This window comes from Oxyura jamaicensis, chromosome 1 (genome assembly GCF_011077185.1).
Source record: "Oxyura jamaicensis isolate SHBP4307 breed ruddy duck chromosome 1, BPBGC_Ojam_1.0, whole genome shotgun sequence".
NCBI lineage: Eukaryota > Metazoa > Chordata > Aves > Anseriformes > Anatidae > Oxyura > Oxyura jamaicensis.
The window spans coordinates 174,231,045-174,250,761 of NC_048893.1; the positions used below are offsets into that span (position 1 = coordinate 174,231,045).

The 19,717-nt window shown below is 40.8% G+C and overlaps 1 protein-coding gene across 8 annotated transcripts in view; it reads left to right on the forward strand.

Annotated features, from left to right (window-relative positions):
- The window catches only part of LACC1 (laccase domain containing 1), a 47,397-nt gene extending 43,623 nt beyond the window's left edge, over positions 1–3,774 (forward strand). For 7 of the 8 annotated variants that reach the window (XM_035322426.1, XM_035322386.1, XM_035322401.1 and 4 more), the window contains exons 4-6: positions 337–502; positions 2,209–2,434; positions 2,880–3,774. In XM_035322426.1, the coding sequence (XP_035178317.1) occupies positions 337–502; positions 2,209–2,434; positions 2,880–3,054 (567 nt within the window). In that variant the 3' untranslated portion in view covers positions 3,055–3,774. Of the gene's footprint in view, positions 1–336; positions 503–2,208; positions 2,439–2,879 lie in introns of those variants that run through there. The other variant, XM_035322436.1, reaches the window with a different exon arrangement.
- Positions 3,775–19,717: the final 15,943 nt, after the last annotated feature.

The following is a 19,717-nucleotide window of genomic DNA, read 5'->3' on the forward strand; positions in this document are numbered from 1 at the left end:
ATTTTCTCTGGCAGTTTATCTGTGGGAGCAGCCATCCAAACTATCAGCCATTTGGTGCAATATGGAGAAGTAGCACTGTTTCTTCCAAGTATATTCTAACATTTGACTTACCACAAGGCAGAACAGTCAGATAAATGATCAGCACAGTTTCTCTTAAAAGGAAACAAACAACAACACTTCATTGGAGTCTTTCTACTGATATATCTGCATGTCATTTGAACAAGGGAGTGCCTGATTTCCATGCAGAGCAGTTGGTGCAGAATGAAAAAAAATTACATTAGTCAGAATGTTTTTTAATGTCTCATCACTGTGCACATTCCGTTTTTGTTTTGACAGACTGATCATGCTAATGCTGTGTGTATTATGGGAAAGACAGAGCCTGACAGCTATGATGGAATAGTTACGGATCAGAAAGGTGTTACAATAGCAGCTCCAGGAGCCGATTGCATACCTGTGCTGTTTGCTGATCCGGTCAGAAAAGCCTGCGGTGCTGCTCATTCTGGTAGGAATTTTAAATCATAGAAATCAAAATAACTAGAAGACCCCTGTTAAGGGAACTTTGAACAAAGAATTAAAAATTAGCAACTGAAGGTGCAGCTAGCCTTGGGAATAATTTGTTTCCCAAGCTATTAAATTGGTTGATTTTATAGCTACAATAATAATTATTTATGTATTTATAGATTTATTTTTTTGAGCTGGTAGCCAGCACCAAATAAATCCTTTCTTTTCCCCATCAAACTTAACATGTAAAAAATGTCCTCAAAACCAGAGCAAACCCTAAATCATTTTGGATCAGAAGAAATATTTGGTTGACCCAAACAATGAGAAAACAACTGAAGTAGGGATGGATAGGTATGGTTAGGACAACCTGGGGAAATGTCTGACTTCAGCTTATGTCCCAGCTGTTAGGCTAGAATGTGTATATTATAGTTAAATTTTATTTTGGTGGCTGTTTTATTAAAAGAAAAAAGATGTATTTACGAGGTCAGAGAGATTGCATGGCTACGAGTTTATCCTCAGCTTTGATGCTAGTACACACCTTCATTTGTGAATCCTCATAAGAGGATCAAAACTTTTATTTTCCCTCAATGAAATTGTTGTTTCTCTAGGTTTCTCTAACCTAGCAAGCTTAGGTTACAGAAGTTAAGTGGAACAAGAATTCTACCATGGCTGTATGGGAGAGAGGGGAATATTGTGTTTTTTTAAGGGGGAGAAGGGATGGAAATAATTTTATCCACTCTTGAAAGTTTTAAGGGTTTAAAGTTTTACACTGTTTTACATCAAATCTCGTAGCTGTAAAATATTTCAGTCTGTAGTTGCTCCTTTCCTTGCTGCCTCTTCATTTATCTCGTCCTGCCTTCCCCGACTCACCACACTGTTTCTCCAGCCCACACTGCTGCCTTCTCCAAGCATACCTCCCATCTCCAGTCTGAACTCCCACATTCCATCTCCCGAGTTATGGTTCCTCATTCCCACATCACATTCTTTGCAAGGTTCCCAGTTATCTTATAGTTTTCTTGCCTAGATCCTTTTCTTCCTGGCTAGCCCCACTCAAATCATGTTTTAACTTGAACACGTGTTGCTCTGCATACAAATCCAGATAATTAGGTATAAGGTCATGTCAGTCTTTGGTTGTTGAAAAACAGAACAAAAGTTATTAGGATATCTTATCCATCAGAATGAGACAATCCCTGTGCAATGCAAAGACCTCCTAGGACTCAAAGTGAGATATAAGAACTCCAAGCAGAGTTCTTCTGCTTGTTCTGAACAATGCCAAAATGTGAAGTCTAAGGCTAGAGACTTGAGCCTCCTTTTTTTTTTTTTTTTTTTTTACTATAATAACAGTAAAAACATTTTTACCGTGTCATAAAAATATGTCTCTCACTGTCACATATTTCTATTATGATGTATTCTTACTGAAGTGTTCCAAGATCAGAGGAGCAGTCATGTGTTCTAGCTGCCAAAACTGGGACACATGGAAGAAGGAATTCAGGAACCCTAATGCAAACTCTCCTCTCTACAACTCCACAAAATGATGATAGCATAATCATATCACCATATAAAATCATGACAGTTGTTGATGTGTTGTTTTTTAATATAGAGAATTGCTATATCTTTTCATGTATACTTTGAATAATACATGCTTTTAGTTATTATAAAATTCAAGAGAAAACTTACACATTTTTTTCAACCTCTTACTTCTCACAGGATGGAAAGGCACGTTGTTAGGAGTTTCTATGGCCACAGTAAATGCAATGGTATCTGAATATGGCTGTAATGTGAAAGACATCCTTGTGGTCCTGGGCCCTTCTGTAGGACCTTGCTGCTATAAACTTCCTCACGAATCAGCTAAAGAGTTTCACAGAATTGATCCAAAGTGTGTGAGACACTTTGACTCTGCAACTCCGTATATTGATATTAGAAGAGCAACACGGTAAGTCTACTGAGCGCATTTCCATAATATACACCTTTTTTGGTGCTCAACTAGAGATGACAGCAAAAGAACTTATGGTGGTAATTCCACATTAGTTATCAAAATAGAGTATTACCCAGCAGTGCTATGGTGAGGGTCCTCACCATCTTAAAGTGTTCTCTAAGTAATGTGCAGGTCAACAAATATCTTCAAATCAAAGGTATCTGCTCACCTTTGCTGGGTTTCAACTATTTTATTGTTATACTGGTTTCTGGAATATAAAAAAAAATGCTCCAATTATGTGTTCTTAATGGTTGCAGAAAAGCAATCATTTTAGTCTAATGTTGAGAAAAAAAAGTCCTAACCACAATATTGGCACAATTAGTTCAATTGGTACTTGAGGTGCTGTCTGAATGAACGGAATGTGAAGATGGACAAAAATGACTGTTTTCTGTTTGTCTTAAAGGATTCTTCTTGAGAGTGGTGGGATTCTTCCTGAGAACATCCAAGACGATTCTGTCACAGACCAGAACCAAAATATCACATTCTGTACTGCATGCCACCCTGATAAATTTTATTCTCACTTCCGTGATGGCACTAACTTCGGCACACAAATTGGCTTCATATCAATCAAAGACTGAGATAGTATCTATCTCTTGCTTTGGAGTAGTATTTAGACAATAAGTCTGGTGCTGGTGCATTGACTGTTATCCTGCTCTCCTGGTAGATTTTTTTCCTTCTTTGTTTCATGAACTTGTGATGGAAAGAGTACACAGGCCTTAAGATTCTCCTGCTTCTTCCATTCCCTGTCATTCTGAGGCAAGAAGAGATGTCTAAGATATGGATCCCAGCTTGTGTGAGCCAGGTTCCAAAGAAAACAAAGACAACTCATAACAGTAATGAAACACTTCTGCAAAGCCAGATGCAAGATCCCATTTTCTTGCCTTTTTGACCAAATACATCCCATAAACCTCACTGGTGGTGAAAGCACAAAACAACAAACAAAAACAGTAATATTTTTTTTTTTTAAAAAAAAAGTCTTCATTACTTTCTGGATGAGTCTTCTGAGTGAAGTTAAGGCTGACATTACTAATTAAGGAAAGGAAACCTGTACTGCACATTAACAATTTGAGTACACCCATCAGTGTATGTTTCAGCTGAAGTTCAGCCTTAAAAAATGATGTTCCTCGGACTGTTTTTGTTTAGATTAGCTTGAAAAAGAGCTTCAAAGCACTTACAAAAATAACTTGAAAGTGAGAAGCAAGCAAGGTCCTTTGGGGCAGACATTGTAAACATATGAATGTTAACTTAAGCATTTTTGATTGTAAAAAAAAAAAAAATAAAACTAAGACTCAATATAATTTGACTTGTATGGTCATGCTTCTGTAGGATTTTTTCTTTGTCATTTGTGCTCTGCTAATGTCCATTGAGACAATTTCCACAGTACTCAGATACAAGTATCTGAAAAGGAGAGTGAATTTATCCTCAGTTAACTTTACTGACCAATTGCTGACATGTTTGTATTGCTAGTAAATTCAAAGTGTGCACTCTTTTCTTATTGCCACAGACGATTTCCTCTAGATTTTGCACTAGGTGTTGCAAGGTTAGGATGGGTGGGACTCTGGCTGACCTGATGCACTGGAAGGTGTCCCTGCCCAAGACAGGGGAGTTGGGACTAGATAGTCTTTAACCATGGTCTTTAACCCTTCCAACCCAAACAATTCTGCGATTCTCTGGTTCTGTCGTTCTGTATAATAGTTGTTGAGACACAGTCAGACCTTCCTAATTGATAGGTCCCTAGTTATCAAGTCTAATAGTGTGCTGGCTGTAGCTTGCACAGTTCCCAAGCACGAGTCTTGGAAGAACTGACTGCATACGTTATTTTCTATTTTGATTTAAACGGGATTTACCAATTCTAGACTGTTTTTGTCCACTAGAGGTCAGTGCTGGCTCACGGTGCACTTCCATCTCTGGCTGCATTGTGTATCCGGGTTTTCAAACAACACTTTGCAAAGCACTGTACAGCACAGCACTTTTGCCTATATAATCATCTGCCAAGTTAGTCTGCTACCTGTGCTTGAAGAGTAATCCATGTTACATTCTGTTGGGTTGTGTAAAACTTGCCACGTCCACCAGAAGAACAGACTTTTAAAATATCCTATTACCTGGGAATGGTATTTGTCAGAGAAGACCCTAGTTCTGACTGTTACCCCGGACTGTAACCATCTACCAAAACTATTTATTCCAACTTCCCTACTTCTTATTTAAAAATATTATTCCTCTTCTGCTGTAGTCCACAGTCCTTCAGAAAATAAATAAAATAAAATAAAATAAATCTTACACTTTCTGTTACCTTTTAAAAACCTCACCACTGCTTTCATCAGTCCTGGGGTCAGCAGTGCGGTGATGTTCCTGGCTGGGCTCAGACTGAAGGTTCAAGGTCCAGCTGGGACAATGCTCTGCAACTTAGTGCTGCCAAGCATGTTACTTCATGGTAGCTCAGGTATGACATGTGTATGTGTATTACCAACTTATTCCAGATATAGGATAATGTAATTGTATGGGCACTGAAAGGCTTGTCTTGCTGGCTTAAAGAACAACAACCTACTTTCTCCTCTCAGTTCTGCCCCTTTGCCTGGTGAACCACCTTACGGGCACTGGTTGACAAAGCTGTGGGGTGACTAAGGCATCTTCCCTTCTGCTGCTGCTGGTGTGGGGGCAGTAGCACCACGCAGCCTTCAGCCCCTGCACCAAAAGCTCTGACACAGCTAGTCGGTGCCCTTCACTTAACCCTCTTCCCTGGTGGATTAAGAGCATGCCATCAAAAGCAGCTGAGTCCCTCGGCTTTTCAAGGTACTGCTTGGCAGCTGAAGCATCATAGGTGCCCACGTGCCTGCTGTTAGCCCAGCTCACCTTGGAGATGGTTTTAAACTAATGCATTTTGCGTTGCAGTAAGTGAAAAGACCTTGAAGCCATGCTATTTACCACAGTTCAAATGCTCAAATAGTATTAATAGTAAGTCACAGTAACCTGATACTGATAGTGAGACCTGGCTTGTTCCTACCTGCTCAGGAACAACTGCAGACTTTTTCTGTTTAGAAAAACACTATTTACAGGTCACGGTAGGACTAGGCAAGCTGGAGAGTGTGTGGGAATGAGCAGAAACACCACAGGCGTTACCTTTTAGAAGACAAATTGCTACCTCAATCATTGTTCATCAGTTCTTTTACGCTGAATTACCTAGACTGTAAACCTGTCAAGACAAGAAGCAGGCTTTTGTATATGGGTTACTGAGGTGGAGAACTCCACCACCAATAAGAAAATAATAATATTGAGTTTCCATCAGGTTAGGCTCTGTATCATACAGAGAGCTTCTTTCAAAAGTCGCTGCCAGAAAAACATTTTAGTTCTGGTATATAAAAAAAAAAAAAAATAAAGCTTAGAGGAAGGTCATGATAAAAAGGGGAAAAGGCGGTTTTGAATCTGTTTTGTGGAGATTTTATTTACTCATTTGTTATTACTGTTGCTCACTAAAGGACTCAAGCAGATCAGCCCTGATTCACCACCTCTGGGGAAGCTCTTAAAATGCTTCATAAATTGTTCAGCTCTGCCTACCTAATGACCAGATCCCATTCATTAACCTCACCTGAGAATTTATTAGCTGCCTCTGTCCATTATTAAGTTATTTAATAACATTATTAATTATGATTGTGGTTTGCCCTGAGGACAGCACGAGTACGTGATCACACTGAATATTGTTTTTGATAGATGTTATTGTGCAATTAACATTTGTTGCCATTGTTGATTACGAATATGGGTCTCTTCAGTTGCATTTATATAGCAAAATGAGGTGTATAAACTATGTTTGACAAAGGCTTTTTTCTTTGTTCCATTGCAACAGTGCAGCTCCACTGCAGCTCTGGTTCCAGTGCCTGGGGAAGCAGTGTGCAACTTCAGAGGCTCATACCTGAGCCATTGAGCCTTAGCACAATGTTTCCCCAAACGCTGGAATTTACTGCCACAGGTGTGGCAAAGGCAAAAACTATCAGGGGAGTTAGATTAAAAATGTCTGTAATAAATTTATAGAGGTTAGTTCCATTGGTGACAGCTCATCTTTTCCTACTGATGCTCCATGGAGACGGGATGGGGGGAAGGACAGCTGCTTGCTCCGCGTTCTGCATTTGATGGCTTTGCTTGTCAGCAGCAGCCAACTCCAAAGCCGCAGGACAGGGCCTTCAGCAATATTTGGGCACATCTCAACTCAGAAAAAAACAATACATCCAAACTGCAAGCATTTCATTACAGGAAGGTGTCTCCTTTCCCCAGCAATAACATAGTTTGCAAGGTCATCTTTTTTACCTTCTTCCTTGTTTTCCTCGTGCTTACTTCTAGCCCATTGCTTTCCACCCAGCTCCACTCACAATTGCCCTGTGAGAGCTCTGTGTCTAGCCACAGGGTGCTGGAGGAAGCAGAATCCATGTTGTGCAGAGCAGCACAATGGTTGCTTTCTTTTGCATGCATGTGCCTTTTTTCTTTTAACAGCAGTGTAAAACTTTTTTCCTCTGCACAGCATCTTTCTCTAACCCATTCCCATTTCCCAGCTTTCCTCAAGATCTCCCAATTTCCAGCCTATGTGGCCAAGAAGTCAATATTCCTATATTCTCTCCTTGCTGTCCTCATTTCCACTGCATGCTCAATTTGCTGCCGGGCGATGCAAAGAGGGAGACGAGCTGCACTCATTTGTCCTGAGGCTCAGCGTGTGTGTGTGCATGTGTGCAAGCTGATGTCATGCGTGCCAGGCTTTTGTTCTCCGAGTACCAAAGTCCTCTCTGAACTCCAGCCTCTTGTGCAATAATTTTAACAGGACAGTGCAGTGACGGGAGTAGTAAATCCTATATGTGACGGAGGAAATAATGTATTGACCTGCCGAGGGATTTGCATAGCTCCACGGACGGACTGCAAGCTCAGCCTGTGAGCCTGACTTGTTCTACTCTCCATTTCCAGCAGATACTAGCCAGTGTTTCCAGATGAATGGTTGTTAGAAATGTGTGTGGATTTGAGAACTGTCTTAGTCGGGTATGCTCTTGTGCCCAGGATGCTAGTAATCACTACCTAGTATCTCACCTTTTCATAAAACCAAGGGACTTTGCTGATCTGCTTGCTTTAATTACTCAGCCCTTGTGGCTGTACTGCTAAAAAGCATTATTATGTTTTTCCCAAAGGCATGTGGAGAAAGAAGAAGTTCGATTTTTTTTAAGTCATCCCTCTGATCTGTCATTAGTAAGTGTTTAATTTACAGTAGCATCTTGTGTTGCAAACACTTTCCTGCATCTCTGTGTCTGCGAGCTCTCAGGGGTCAAAGGAGGCCCACGGAAGAATTTTAGCAGTGCGGTCCCTGGAGGAAAGCGGGGCTGAGGTCCCTCTGCTCCCCTTCTGCAAATGTGACATCATGTCTCCAGGGCAACCTGGATTCTGACAGTCATGAGAGCAAGGACACAGCATGGATTTCCATTTGAGTCCTGCAACAGCAAAGAGATCTGAGACAAAATCAATGTGCCACTAAACTATGAGGGTTCATTTTCACAATTAATTTTCTCTAAGGGATAATTTCCTCTGTTCTAGTGCAAATGTGTTTCACCACTAATAACTGTATTTGTTCTTCTGGTGTCACCTTTTCATCTGAAAATCTGAAATAGGTTGTAACATAAAAATTTACGGGGTGCCTACCATAGAACTGAATTAGCATTTTATAAGGGCTGCTAAAAGCAATGTTTGCATTTCAAGATGTATAATTTCACTTCTTTTTTTTTTTTCTCATGTGAGGTAATGTTTTGGACAGTGATTCATAGTTTTGGTCAGATGTTTCAGTTTAAAGTGATTTTATCAATGGCAACTAAGGAAAGCCCTTCCTATCTGATGTAAGTATCTTTGCCTTTCTCTTTGAGGCACCGAGCTCTGTCCTAAAGGAATAACCAAGTTCATGTCACTGCTAAAGCAAAACATATCTGTACTACTTTGGTTTGCTTTGTTTGAAAGCTGTGAACTTGATTTTCCAGCACAAGAATGAATCACAAAAAGAAACCTCAGTTATAAAAATAAAATTGTGACAGGTGGCTCAGACCTCTTTAGTATGTTTTAATAGGTCCTTTTAATAGGTGCTTCATAAAATTGTTATTAAATAAGACAAGGTTATGCAGAGAATTTTATTCTGGATCTCTGCTTTCTGCTTTATATCATTGCCTTAAGAAAGCTTTCAGAACATGAAAGGTGAGCAAAGCACGAAGTGAGTTAGAGAGGCTCTTCTAGGTATGTGGACATTTCCTGCCACATTTGATGCTTAGACCTTCCTCAGTTCTCTTAATTAGACTTAAGTTCTCCCATCACTGAAACGTCCTGGCTCATGTACCCTTGTGCTAGCAACAGCTGAAACACAAACATAGGCTTGATACTGACATTTATGTTGCAGAATTTCTTCAGATTTTCATGATGCCACCATAAACAACGTTGTGATAAAGATGTTATGGCACAGTGGTGAGATGTTTCTGAAAAATCTCCTGAAAAGCTCCACATTTAGTTGAGGTTTTAGGGGCTATAATCAGCAACTTTTGGTTCTTTGTGAGACTGTGAAAGCTAAAGAGAGCTTTGCACACTCTCCTACTTGTCTTCATCAGAGCAACATGCTTTGGGTTTTAGTGTCTTGTCCAGTGAACAACTATATTCTAAAACTAGGATTTCTGTCATTTCCTTTAAGAATGGCTCCCTAAGAGAAGACTGACTGCACATACATAGGCTAGTAACTGCAAAATTTAGCTGAAGTCCTTTCATTAATTAACATTAGTATTTAACATGAAAGCCTTCTAGGAGAAAATGCAGGCCCTACAAAATGGGGACATCACACTGCTCTAGCTAACATGTTCTTGTAGGACAAAGGGTAAAGGTTGAAACAGATCCGATGGCTAGCTTCATCATCTTCAGAATGACACATTTCCATCCATCTTTCAGAACCACTCTTCATTTCCTGTTTTGAATATTAAAAGCAGGCTGAAATGAAACGTTTAAAGCTGAAGATGTGCCATTGCAAATTAAAACAAATGTTGAGATCTCAGTTCATGTTGAACAGAGAGAGACTGCTTTCAACAGAGCTTGCCTTACTATTTATATGCATCTATGTGCATAAGCCAATCCTCTTATTTCTTCAGTAAACATTCCCTTCATAGATTGCAGACTGTTATGTTCCCTTTGGTAAATGTTTAGCTATGATATTTAACTCCATTAGTCTTTCATAAGATGATCCTTCCAGCTCTCTTAATTCTCTAAATTCTGCCCTATTAATGTCAGTTTACTGATAATCAGTTTTCACTTGCATTTTCTTTTAGAAGGAGAATGACATTTGAACTTTGCCGAGGGACTAGGGTTTTTTTCGGTTTTGTTTTTTTCTTTTTCTTTTTTTCTTTTTTTTTTTTCCTTTTTTTCTCTTTTTCTTTTAGGCTTGCAAAGTTGTGCTTCTCAGTACAATAAAAGCCTGATGTAGCCTTAATTAAGTAACTTTAATCTCCCTCTATTCCTTTTTATTCAAGAGTCATAGGCTATTGCACTTTAATTAGAATTTATTTTAGGCTTCCTTGCTATAACTCATAATCCATCACATTGTTCCAGAAGTGATCTTCATGAAGGAGGCTCAACTCAGCAAGTGAAAAATAGTTGGTGTTTTTGAGGTTGACGTAGGATTTATAGTAGGAGAACATTTTTAACTTTAGGAAAAACTCTTTTAAAACCTTATGCTGGAAAGCTGACACAAAGAAACTAAGATATGGAAATAATTTCCCAGTTTCTACAGTGAAAAAAAATCTGAATAGGGTGTGAGAGTTAATACTCATCCCTTGAATTATATTTGCATCAGGACTGGATGCCTTTGTACATAGTGGTTTATCCTAATCTAGCTGGATGAAGCTGGAAGAAAAGGGTGCCATTCTGTGCCTGCTATTACAATTGATAGCAGAGAGCAGGGACACAGCAGCATTCCTTTTAGCAAGCGAGTTAAAGAGTGCTCGAGCTAATGATGAACCCATTCCTTCCAAGCCAATATTTGAGATTGAGAAAACAGCCAGTCATTCCTTGGCTCTGCAGCAGTCTTGGAGGCTGTTATAAACAAACAGAAGCAGGGAACAAAAATCTGCCCTGGGATGCAGCTAGCCTGAAACAGAGATCCATGGTGCAACACTGTTGGGCAGGAGAGGCAGAAAAAGACAGCATCATGACCACAAAGATATTTCTACACCTGCACATTTGAGATATAGGGCAAGAAGAGTTCATCCACATGGAAACGTGCCCCCACCACCACCATAAGCAGAGAGTAGTGCTGCCAAGCTTTTTCCTATGCATAACTGTTTGCCACAGTACTAAAGCTATCAACGCATCTTTCTGTAGCCAAGATTTTTCCCCAAAACATGGCAAGGTTGGACTACTGTGTGCTTATGGGCAGTCCCCATTCTCTTCTTTCTTCCCCCCTAATTTAAACCTTACACAGGCATACCATGCACTTACAGGCTTTTCCAATGTATACAAGCAGGGGGAAGACCACAGCTAATGGTGGGAAGCAGAGAATGACCATTGCACATACTATCTGTGTGCAGGGCTCTGGGACCTTGCTAGATCCAGAATGAATGCAATGGTGGGCAGATCTGTCCTCGCCCACTGCAGCTGTCTTTCTGGACTGAAGATATGAAAGAGAAGCTGCTTTTTGAAATTTCATTCAGCTTGGCTAACAGCCCAATTTTGCAGACTTGGAAGATTTTCTATCATAATATTTCTCTGAAGCTAGCTGTGAGAATAAATGGCGTGAGGTATGTTTGGCTCAAGAGCTGAGAGTTTAAGATTTTTGAAGAATCTTTTCTTGTTTGTCATGGAGCAAATCCCAAATTTCTTGCTTAGAAGTCCAGGATCCCTGCTGCTATGGGGCCCCATCTGAACATCTTGACTAAAAGGGAGAAGTGCTCTCCTCTGTGAATACTTACTGTTAACATTTCTACTCTCAGCCATACTAATGTGTCTTCAGCAGAAATCAGTTCACAGTGGGTAGAGCCAGGACCTGGTCAAAGGGGAGAAGGGTGCTAAATATAGTGAAGTTATTCCTTAATTGCATGGTAGCCACCTAAGACTGTCGGCACGGCTGCAGCGCTAACAGGACGCAGAACATAGAGGGGAATGTATCAGTTCTCTCAGGTTCTGCTAGAAACCGATAGGTCAAAGTAGACTGTTTTCATAATTCCTGCTGTATATTTTGTTCTAGTTTGATTAATGGAAAGTTACCCAGCACCTTGACCTCTACTTCTTTTGGTGCAACAGAAATTGTGTCTTGTGTCTTTTGGGAACGTTTTGCCTGAACCACTTTTGGGGAGAGTTTCAGATATTTTGATACTGCTGGATCTTCAAGATTCAGGGTGGTCAGTTGAATATTTTCTTACCCCACTTCTCTCAAGAAAGCACGGTAGAGAAACTTCTGACCTGTACATTCGCTGTGCTTTTATTCGTCTGTGTGGGCAGTGCTGCTGATAGAGGCAGTAATGCTGTTAGCATATCTCACAAGATAGGAAACTCTTCAGATACAGCACGAAGGTGTGAGGGAATACTCTCATACTCACTTCTGTATATGTAAGACTTACAGACCAAGACACCTGTAGGGTTGTGCCAAACTTCCAGGCCCTGCAGGCACCATCCCAACATTTCAGAACTGTAAGACACATTCCATATGCTCTCAAAGCTGAGGAAAGAGAGGGGGAAATTTCTAGGAGACGCCCCAAAAAAATGGATATCTCATGTCTTTACATAAGATGTGTTTGGCTGGCATTGCAGGTGAGTTTACAGTTGGATCTGCCTTCAGGCACCCCAACAATGCAACACCGGCAATCAAAACAAAAACAAAACAAAAGAAAAAAAACACTAAAAACAAACAAACAAACAAAATAAATCCACCAACCTTTTGCAATGAGTTTTGGGACACAGAATTGGTTTGGGATCTGCAGTGCAAAGTCTCTCAAAAGCCATACCTGGACACTACAATGCCCTTTCATGCTTTTAGACTGGCTCTGGCTGCTGTTTAAAGGCTCGCTGTGCAAAGTGCATGATATTTGAAGGGATAGGAATGTCAGGACACATTTTTGTTCTAGCAAAAAGCATGCTATAAGAAATTATTATGTAAGTAGTCAAAATTTCCAGCCATAGGTGAGGCCCTTTGTTTCGGTGAAAATCAGTGTTGTTGCAGAAATGCAGTAATTACATTCTGGGTTACTGTTTTCACAAATCATCTGGTTTAATGAACAAAGCAAAAACAACTTTGACCATTTCATTCTCAAATTCTGTCTGAGTATGCAGTTTCTACAGACCATCTCAGGAAATTTTGGACTCTTTCCTACTTCCTGCCTTATCCACTGTGGGAAGCAGCATTTTTTATTCTTATTTATTTTTCAAGCGAATAGGGAGAACAATCTGAAATTGCTGTAGTATCTTTTTCTTCTGCTTGCAGATTGCAATTTTCACAGAAGTGCTGGGCACTATTTAAACTTTTCAGCCTTAAGGATGGCTCACAAGCAAATGTTTCATGGAGGTCAGTGTTTGTGTTTTGAATTTACTGTGTAGCTGTGGTTGATCACATTAGTTCTTTGTCTGGAAGAGTGTGAACTACCTTTCTGCATGTATAGCAGCTTGGGAACCGAAAGTGTGGTTATGGACACGAGTTCAAGATTCTCTTGTTAAGAGAAAAAATGCCAAGAAAAAATGAATAAAGCTTGTGAAAACATGAATATAAAGAGCAGAAGCATTACCAAAGTGTGTGTGTTTAAAAATCAAAGTGAAAAAATAATCCCAGATAATTTGGAGAGGAAACTTCACTTTGTTTCTAGAGAGTGCAACGCCTCCCATAAAAACAGGAGGAGAATTGAGTACCAAATTAGGGCCAAAACCCTAATGGTGGCATAAGGACCTCACAGAAGAAGGACAATGCTGTGCCTTGTTCCTCTATGAGTTTGCAAAGACCACAAAGGCCAGAGGATATAAAGGGTCATTTTCTTTCTCCCTCCCTGTGGAGCTTCATCTTGATGCAAGAAGTGTAAGAGAGAACTGGTACCACAGTTGATCCAAAAAGAGTAGTGGGCAAAAAGTATCCCGGTCAAACTTAAAGGGCAGCACACACTCTGTTAAGGCAGCCAATCTCGCTCAGACCCACCTCTTTCCACAAGAAAGAGAGATTCAGTGAGATCCCTTCCGTAGGTGCCTGTGGTGGTTGGTGCAAATATGTCATTAGTTCTACTAAACTAGGAAAATTGAATTATACTGGATCAAAAGCTGGCAGTTCATCTTGACTGCAAAGCCTTATAATTAAATCAACCAGGTTCTGGTCCTTCGGCTGTCGAACACGACATATACTTTGAAGTTCTGTGGTGCATTGGTTGAAGATTGGAGTTCATTAGTTCCCTTGAGAAATCTAATTAGATTGATGGCCATTAGAGACCCGTAAAAGGAGGAGAGGAGGCAAGCTGCAAAATGAAGTGTGGATTAAAAGACAAAAGCCAGCTTCTGGATATTATCCTCCCGAGTTAGTGACCTGTGGGAGGAGAGGACTTAGATGCTTGCAAAATAAAATCTCTTTTAAACACTTTTTTTTTTTTCCCTCAGATGTAATCCAGGTGGATTCACAGACTGAGACTGATGAATGTCTGATGAAAGCTTACTCCAATTTATCAGTTATATTGTAGGATGTCTAGGACTGCTGTACTGGAACTACCAGGGAAATCGCTTCATACTGTTAATATATGAACGGAGATTCATTTCTTTCCTATCACCTGCACATCTAGATCAATATTCAGCTTCTACTTTGGTGAATTTCTTTGCTTGAAACTAAAGTACTCTTCATGTTTCTTCCATTTCACTTTTACAATGCCTGTGGTGGTCATATCTGTTAAGACAAATTAGACCAATGAATCCTTCAAAGTCCGTGTAAATGCCTGTTTTCACATTTCAGCCTGCAGAATTTCCAGTAACAGTTGATATATTTAAATCACAATTGAGTATTGCCAGTGATCTTGATTTTTTCTTACCAGAAACTATAGCACATCACCCCACTCCATTTCCTTAACATTCTCAAAGTTCTATTTTTTTTTTTCCAGGATGTGATCATAAAGAATTCTCCCATAGACTCTCATTATTTCTTTCTTTAATGATGTTCATTGCAGTCTTCAGTCTCTATTACCTAGTATTATTTTCTCATTTTTTCAGCATATCTGGTGTAAACAGAGATGGTGCAGGTACATGGTGCAATTCAAGTCATTATGCTGGTAACTAGACCCAGATTTTGAAGGTGCTCTGTGAGCAAGACCTGGAAAACCTGGAATTCCATCAGTCTGCAAGGGGACATCTTCAAGAGGCCCAACTCTACCACATGCTGAATAACATAGTTTATTGATACAATAAATGAATCCTGAATGAAAACAGGCATTAATACTGTTGGGGAAGAATATGTTGGTAAGATCATTATAAGAGAGTCTCATATGGGAAATATTTTGAGAGGGAGAATAAAATTATTGGCAGAAAATGCAAGACATAGCAATGAAGTTTAAGGTCTCCGAAAAAAAATTTGTTTTGTGCTTAAGACTATGCAGACAAGTCCAGGAAGAAAGTTTCTTCCAATTGAAATAGAAATCATGGAAAACACAGATTTCTCTGCTCTTTGAATAGATGTGCCAACTAATTCGAATGCATATGCTTCCATCTATATTTTTATCACTTATTTACATGCATAGGCACACACTTGCAGCTATGCATCTGTGTGTAAAAATGCACGAGCTATGTACAACTTCAAGCTTGTTTTTATTAATATACATATATATATGTATATATATATCAGGCCAGCCAGAGGAATAGCAATAATATTTCTCTTGCATGCTTGTTTTGTATGTCTCATTTACATATTTATGCAGCTCCTATTTTCTTTCTAAAATAAAGTCTTATGAAATTATCTGCCTAGGCTTTCACAAGGACACAAATCACCAAGCTTTTGAATTTTTGATTAATTCTACCCACTTCATTTTTGCAATTCTGGACTTTCCTGAGTGTCTTACTATGCCATCATTCATTTGCCATCAGCAAAAACACGATGGCTCCAGAATGAACTCTTAATTATGCTTAGCATTCATGTCAACACTGTCCATAACAAAATGAATTGATTGAACATCTGCTTTTTCATATTTATCTTGTAGTGCTGACTTATTATACTTTCATTCTAAGTTATCTACGAGAAACAGGAATAAAATAGGATAAGTTTTGCATAGTTTTTATTTGTTTGTTAATTTTCTTTAAAGCAGCAAGCAGATCACAAATATACTAAAAGAAGAAGAATAGAAATGGAACTAAAAACAACTGGTAACTTAAAACCAATGAGAACATTCACAGGATTCATTATATTGTCACATAGCCTTGCAGTTGTGACCTATATGCTCTTTCTATGTGTTTTACACTCAGTTGTGCTGGGCTTTATATAGACTAAAAGATTTACAAGGAATGAGCTTTGTCCTGGATTGTGGGACAAGCTTTTTGTTATGCCTCCAACAGCAAAACACATGCTTGTACCAGCATCAGATTATACCAGGAGGTGCAAATCCAGCTCAGCTATCAAAGGAAGGATGAACCCAAAATAGAAAATTAGTAGCCTAGGCTATATCTTCCCACTTCAACCTTAGTTGTGGATATAAAATTTCTGATGGAAAATAAAGCTTCCCTGGAAGATCTCAGCATCTGATCATGGAATACTTAATCTGAAACATTTTGGGGTCTGCTGAGGTTTCAAAGAATACACAGATGATTGTTGCCCTTCGACCAGGGAACCCAGGCTGGGATTTGCTCCTGCCTTTACAGCTTTCCCTAAGGGGGAAATAGAGAAAGGCAAAGCCATGGTAACCCAGAGTGAAAGGATCTCATACTACACCACAAAGAGAAAAGGGCCAGAAGGGAGCAGTTGTATTATGTGAAAATTTGATTGCATGTAAATATATATAGATTTTTTTTCCCCAGTGAGTGTGCTGCCTAGAAGAGGGAGTGAAATCTCCAACAGTGGATATTTCAACACTCAACTGGATAAGCGTCTGAACAACGCAATCCATCTTTGGGACGTTGGACCAGATGAGCCCCAGAATTACCTTCTAGCTTAAATTATTCCACGATTTCTTGACTTCAGCCAGATGAAATACTGATATTTTCATTGATTTAGTCAAACACAACCTCCTTTATAATCAGTGGAGAGAAGACAGGTGCCACTCATTTCAGCCTAAACTGTTGAGGTCTGACAAATTGCGCCTAGGAGGGCCTGTTTCTTCCCACTGTCTACAAAAGGAGTCTATGCAAGAGTTTAAGTCAGGCTCAGGTGTGAATATCTACATGCCAGGCAAATGCATTTAGAGAAGAAGAATACCTGGTCTACCTCCTGAAAAGATGTCTTGGTAAAGAGGATCTTACAGGCAGTGTGGCCTCCAAGGAACTTGGCGGGACATGGGAACCATGGAAGCCTTCAGCAGATGCTCAGAGAAACTCGTGCTCACTTCAATATTCTGAATAGAAATTATTGATATGTACATAATGATAGAACCTGAGGGGCTCTGCAAAGGTCCTTTTCCTGAATGAATTCAACTAAAGGAGATGTTTTAACAGTTTTAAGAGGTAAGCTGCTGCATCCTCTGTGGAATTTCCCATTTGGTTTCAGTCTCATTCAAATGAAAAAAAAAAAAAAAAAAAAAAAAAAAAGTGTTTTAAAACAGAGTTCTCATCTCATGAAATCGCACTTTTAGGGAAATTCAACGACACCCAAAATCGAGGATTGAATAATGAAAGCAGTTTCTTGAACCTGTTGTATTCATCATACTCAGGTGAGATGATCATTGTGTCAGTCCTCCTGCAAGAAAAGAAAGAAAGAGAAACAGGAGAAACATTGGTGAGCCTGGCTGAGATCACAGTAGCTAATGTACAAAGATCGCCCTGATTTGTGCATGGCTGGAAAAAGTCATTATATTTAGAGCGAGATTTCCACTGCAATGAAAAGAAGAATAAAACGCAAGTCCCTCCATGCAACAGAAACCATTCTGAAGGCGCAACCCACGCCTGTTAGCTCCGAAGTGATGTCCAGGGGGGCTGCCTTAGCGAGCTGTTGGTGGAAGGCATTGCTGCTTTCTGCAGCAAAGGGACACTCTGCCAAGAGGGGGCAGTGTCCTTTTACTGCATCTCCTCTCAGCCCGTGTTTTGCCTGTGACAGGCTCAGCGTTCACCAAGACAAGGAAGGAGAGAGTACGGGACATTTTGTGCCAGCACCTGGGAGCAGAGCCACTGAGATCTTTCTCTAGGTATGTCTCCCACGACTGGATGCACAGCTTTAATTAAGATGTGATGTTTACTACCATCTTTCTGAGCCAGAACAGATGTTGTGCTCCAGTGAAAAACTCTTCCAAGATGACTTGAGAACTCGGTGACACATGGAAATTAATGGGATTTTTGTGGTCAAATTTATCTTAGCATCACTTGCCACGAAGAACAGTCTTTGGGGCTCTTCCACCACATCAGTCCAATAGTGTTACTAAAAGTAAAGATGAAACCACTTCTCTCAAAGTGCTAAGAAACATCAGAGACTATAAACAACACCTCCGAATGGTGAAAAAACATCTTGATGCCAACACGTGAAGCCTCTTAGGCAAAGAGAAGTTGCCCACATTGGTGGAATAAGTCAGTAGGAGCAGCGACAATACTCTTGCTGAGTATTTGGACACGGGCAGATGCCAAATCTTGCTTTTCCCACCAGCAGATGGGCTGAGACCCCTGTGAGAGGCCGAGGCACCACGCTGGGCTCTGCACCCTCTGCTCTCTCCATGCTTAGCCTGCACCGAAAAAGCATAAGCTGCAGCTCAGCCTGCCAGCCTCTGCCTCAATGGGATGGGTGCCAGATGTGATATAAAAGCTGGAGACTGTGGCAGCATGATGCTGAGCCCGGGCTGGTGGGTGCTGCCCATCAGCAGGGCTCCTTGGGGCGCATCTGCCGCAGAGGTGTTTTTTGGGGTCCCCAGGATCATCGGTGCACATGTGCAACGTGCTGTGCGTATGTATTTTGGGAAATATGCCAAAATCAGTGTGTCGAGGAAGATTTGGCCTCTTCCCTGCTGTGGACTCCACACTGAGGGAGAAAAGACTTTATGGTATTGATGAGGACAGAACCGGATCCGGTGGTTCTGAGGCAGACAAATGTCAAATGGCTAAAGCTGAAGGAGCGCTGGTGACTGATCAGCTGTGAAAGAATGAATTTGCTTTGCTTTCCACATCCTCCTACGAGTCCCCAGAATAGTTGGTGTGGCTGCACTGCGCTATTTCTGAACATGTTGTGCTCTCTTTTGTGCTGGCAAAAAAAAAAAAAAAAAAAAAAAAAAAAGGTTTCTGCAACAACAGAAACACGAGACTCCCTGCGTTTGGGTAAAACCAAGAGGAGAATTCTTGAAGAGAAGAAGCAGGTACGGCTGTTTTCACAGCCCCCAAGCAGGATGAAGACAGGTTTTGTAAATAGCCTGGTGTTCCCGTATTGACATTTCCTCCGCGGGCAGCGCTCCTGCTTTGTGCGGGCGCCTGGCGCTCGCACACAGCCCAGCTCTGTTGTGCAAAGCCAGGCATGCGTGAGCTGATCGCTGGAGACAGGCGAGGAAAAGGGGGGACCTGGGCAAGGACGAGTCAGCTGGGGACAGGGAACACTGCGGCTTTTGTGGAGCGGTGGGAGAGGGAGAGGCAGGAGAGGGAGGCATCCCCTGGCTCCCCTCGCTTCCCAGACCAGCTCCTGGGGAGAGCAAAATAGGCAGAGCCGCTCAAGCACGGCAAAATTCTGCATGGGGGAAATGAAAGGAAGCCTTGGGGTGCAGGGGATAGCACTGCACTATGCAGTCATGGAATATGGGTTCTGGGGAGGGGAAAAAATCATGCCGTGGCTGCTGCAGAAACCAAACCCATCCCCAGGCGCACCACAGCCCCACTTCCCACCTCTGCTCCACCCAAGACTTGCATGGTTTTGAGGTCTTATGAACAGAAATTAAGACTGACAGGGCTGCAGTAGCATTCAAACCACCTTCCTGGCAAAATATGTTCAGGTCTTTCCCTGAAAAATGCCAAAGACACTCAGTTATTGTTTACTGTTACAGGAATGTGCATATTCCCCTCACAACCCTCCCATCCCTCCTGAATTAGATGAAGGGAAAAAAAAAAAAAAAAAAAAAGGTTTAGAGGGATCACCTGGGT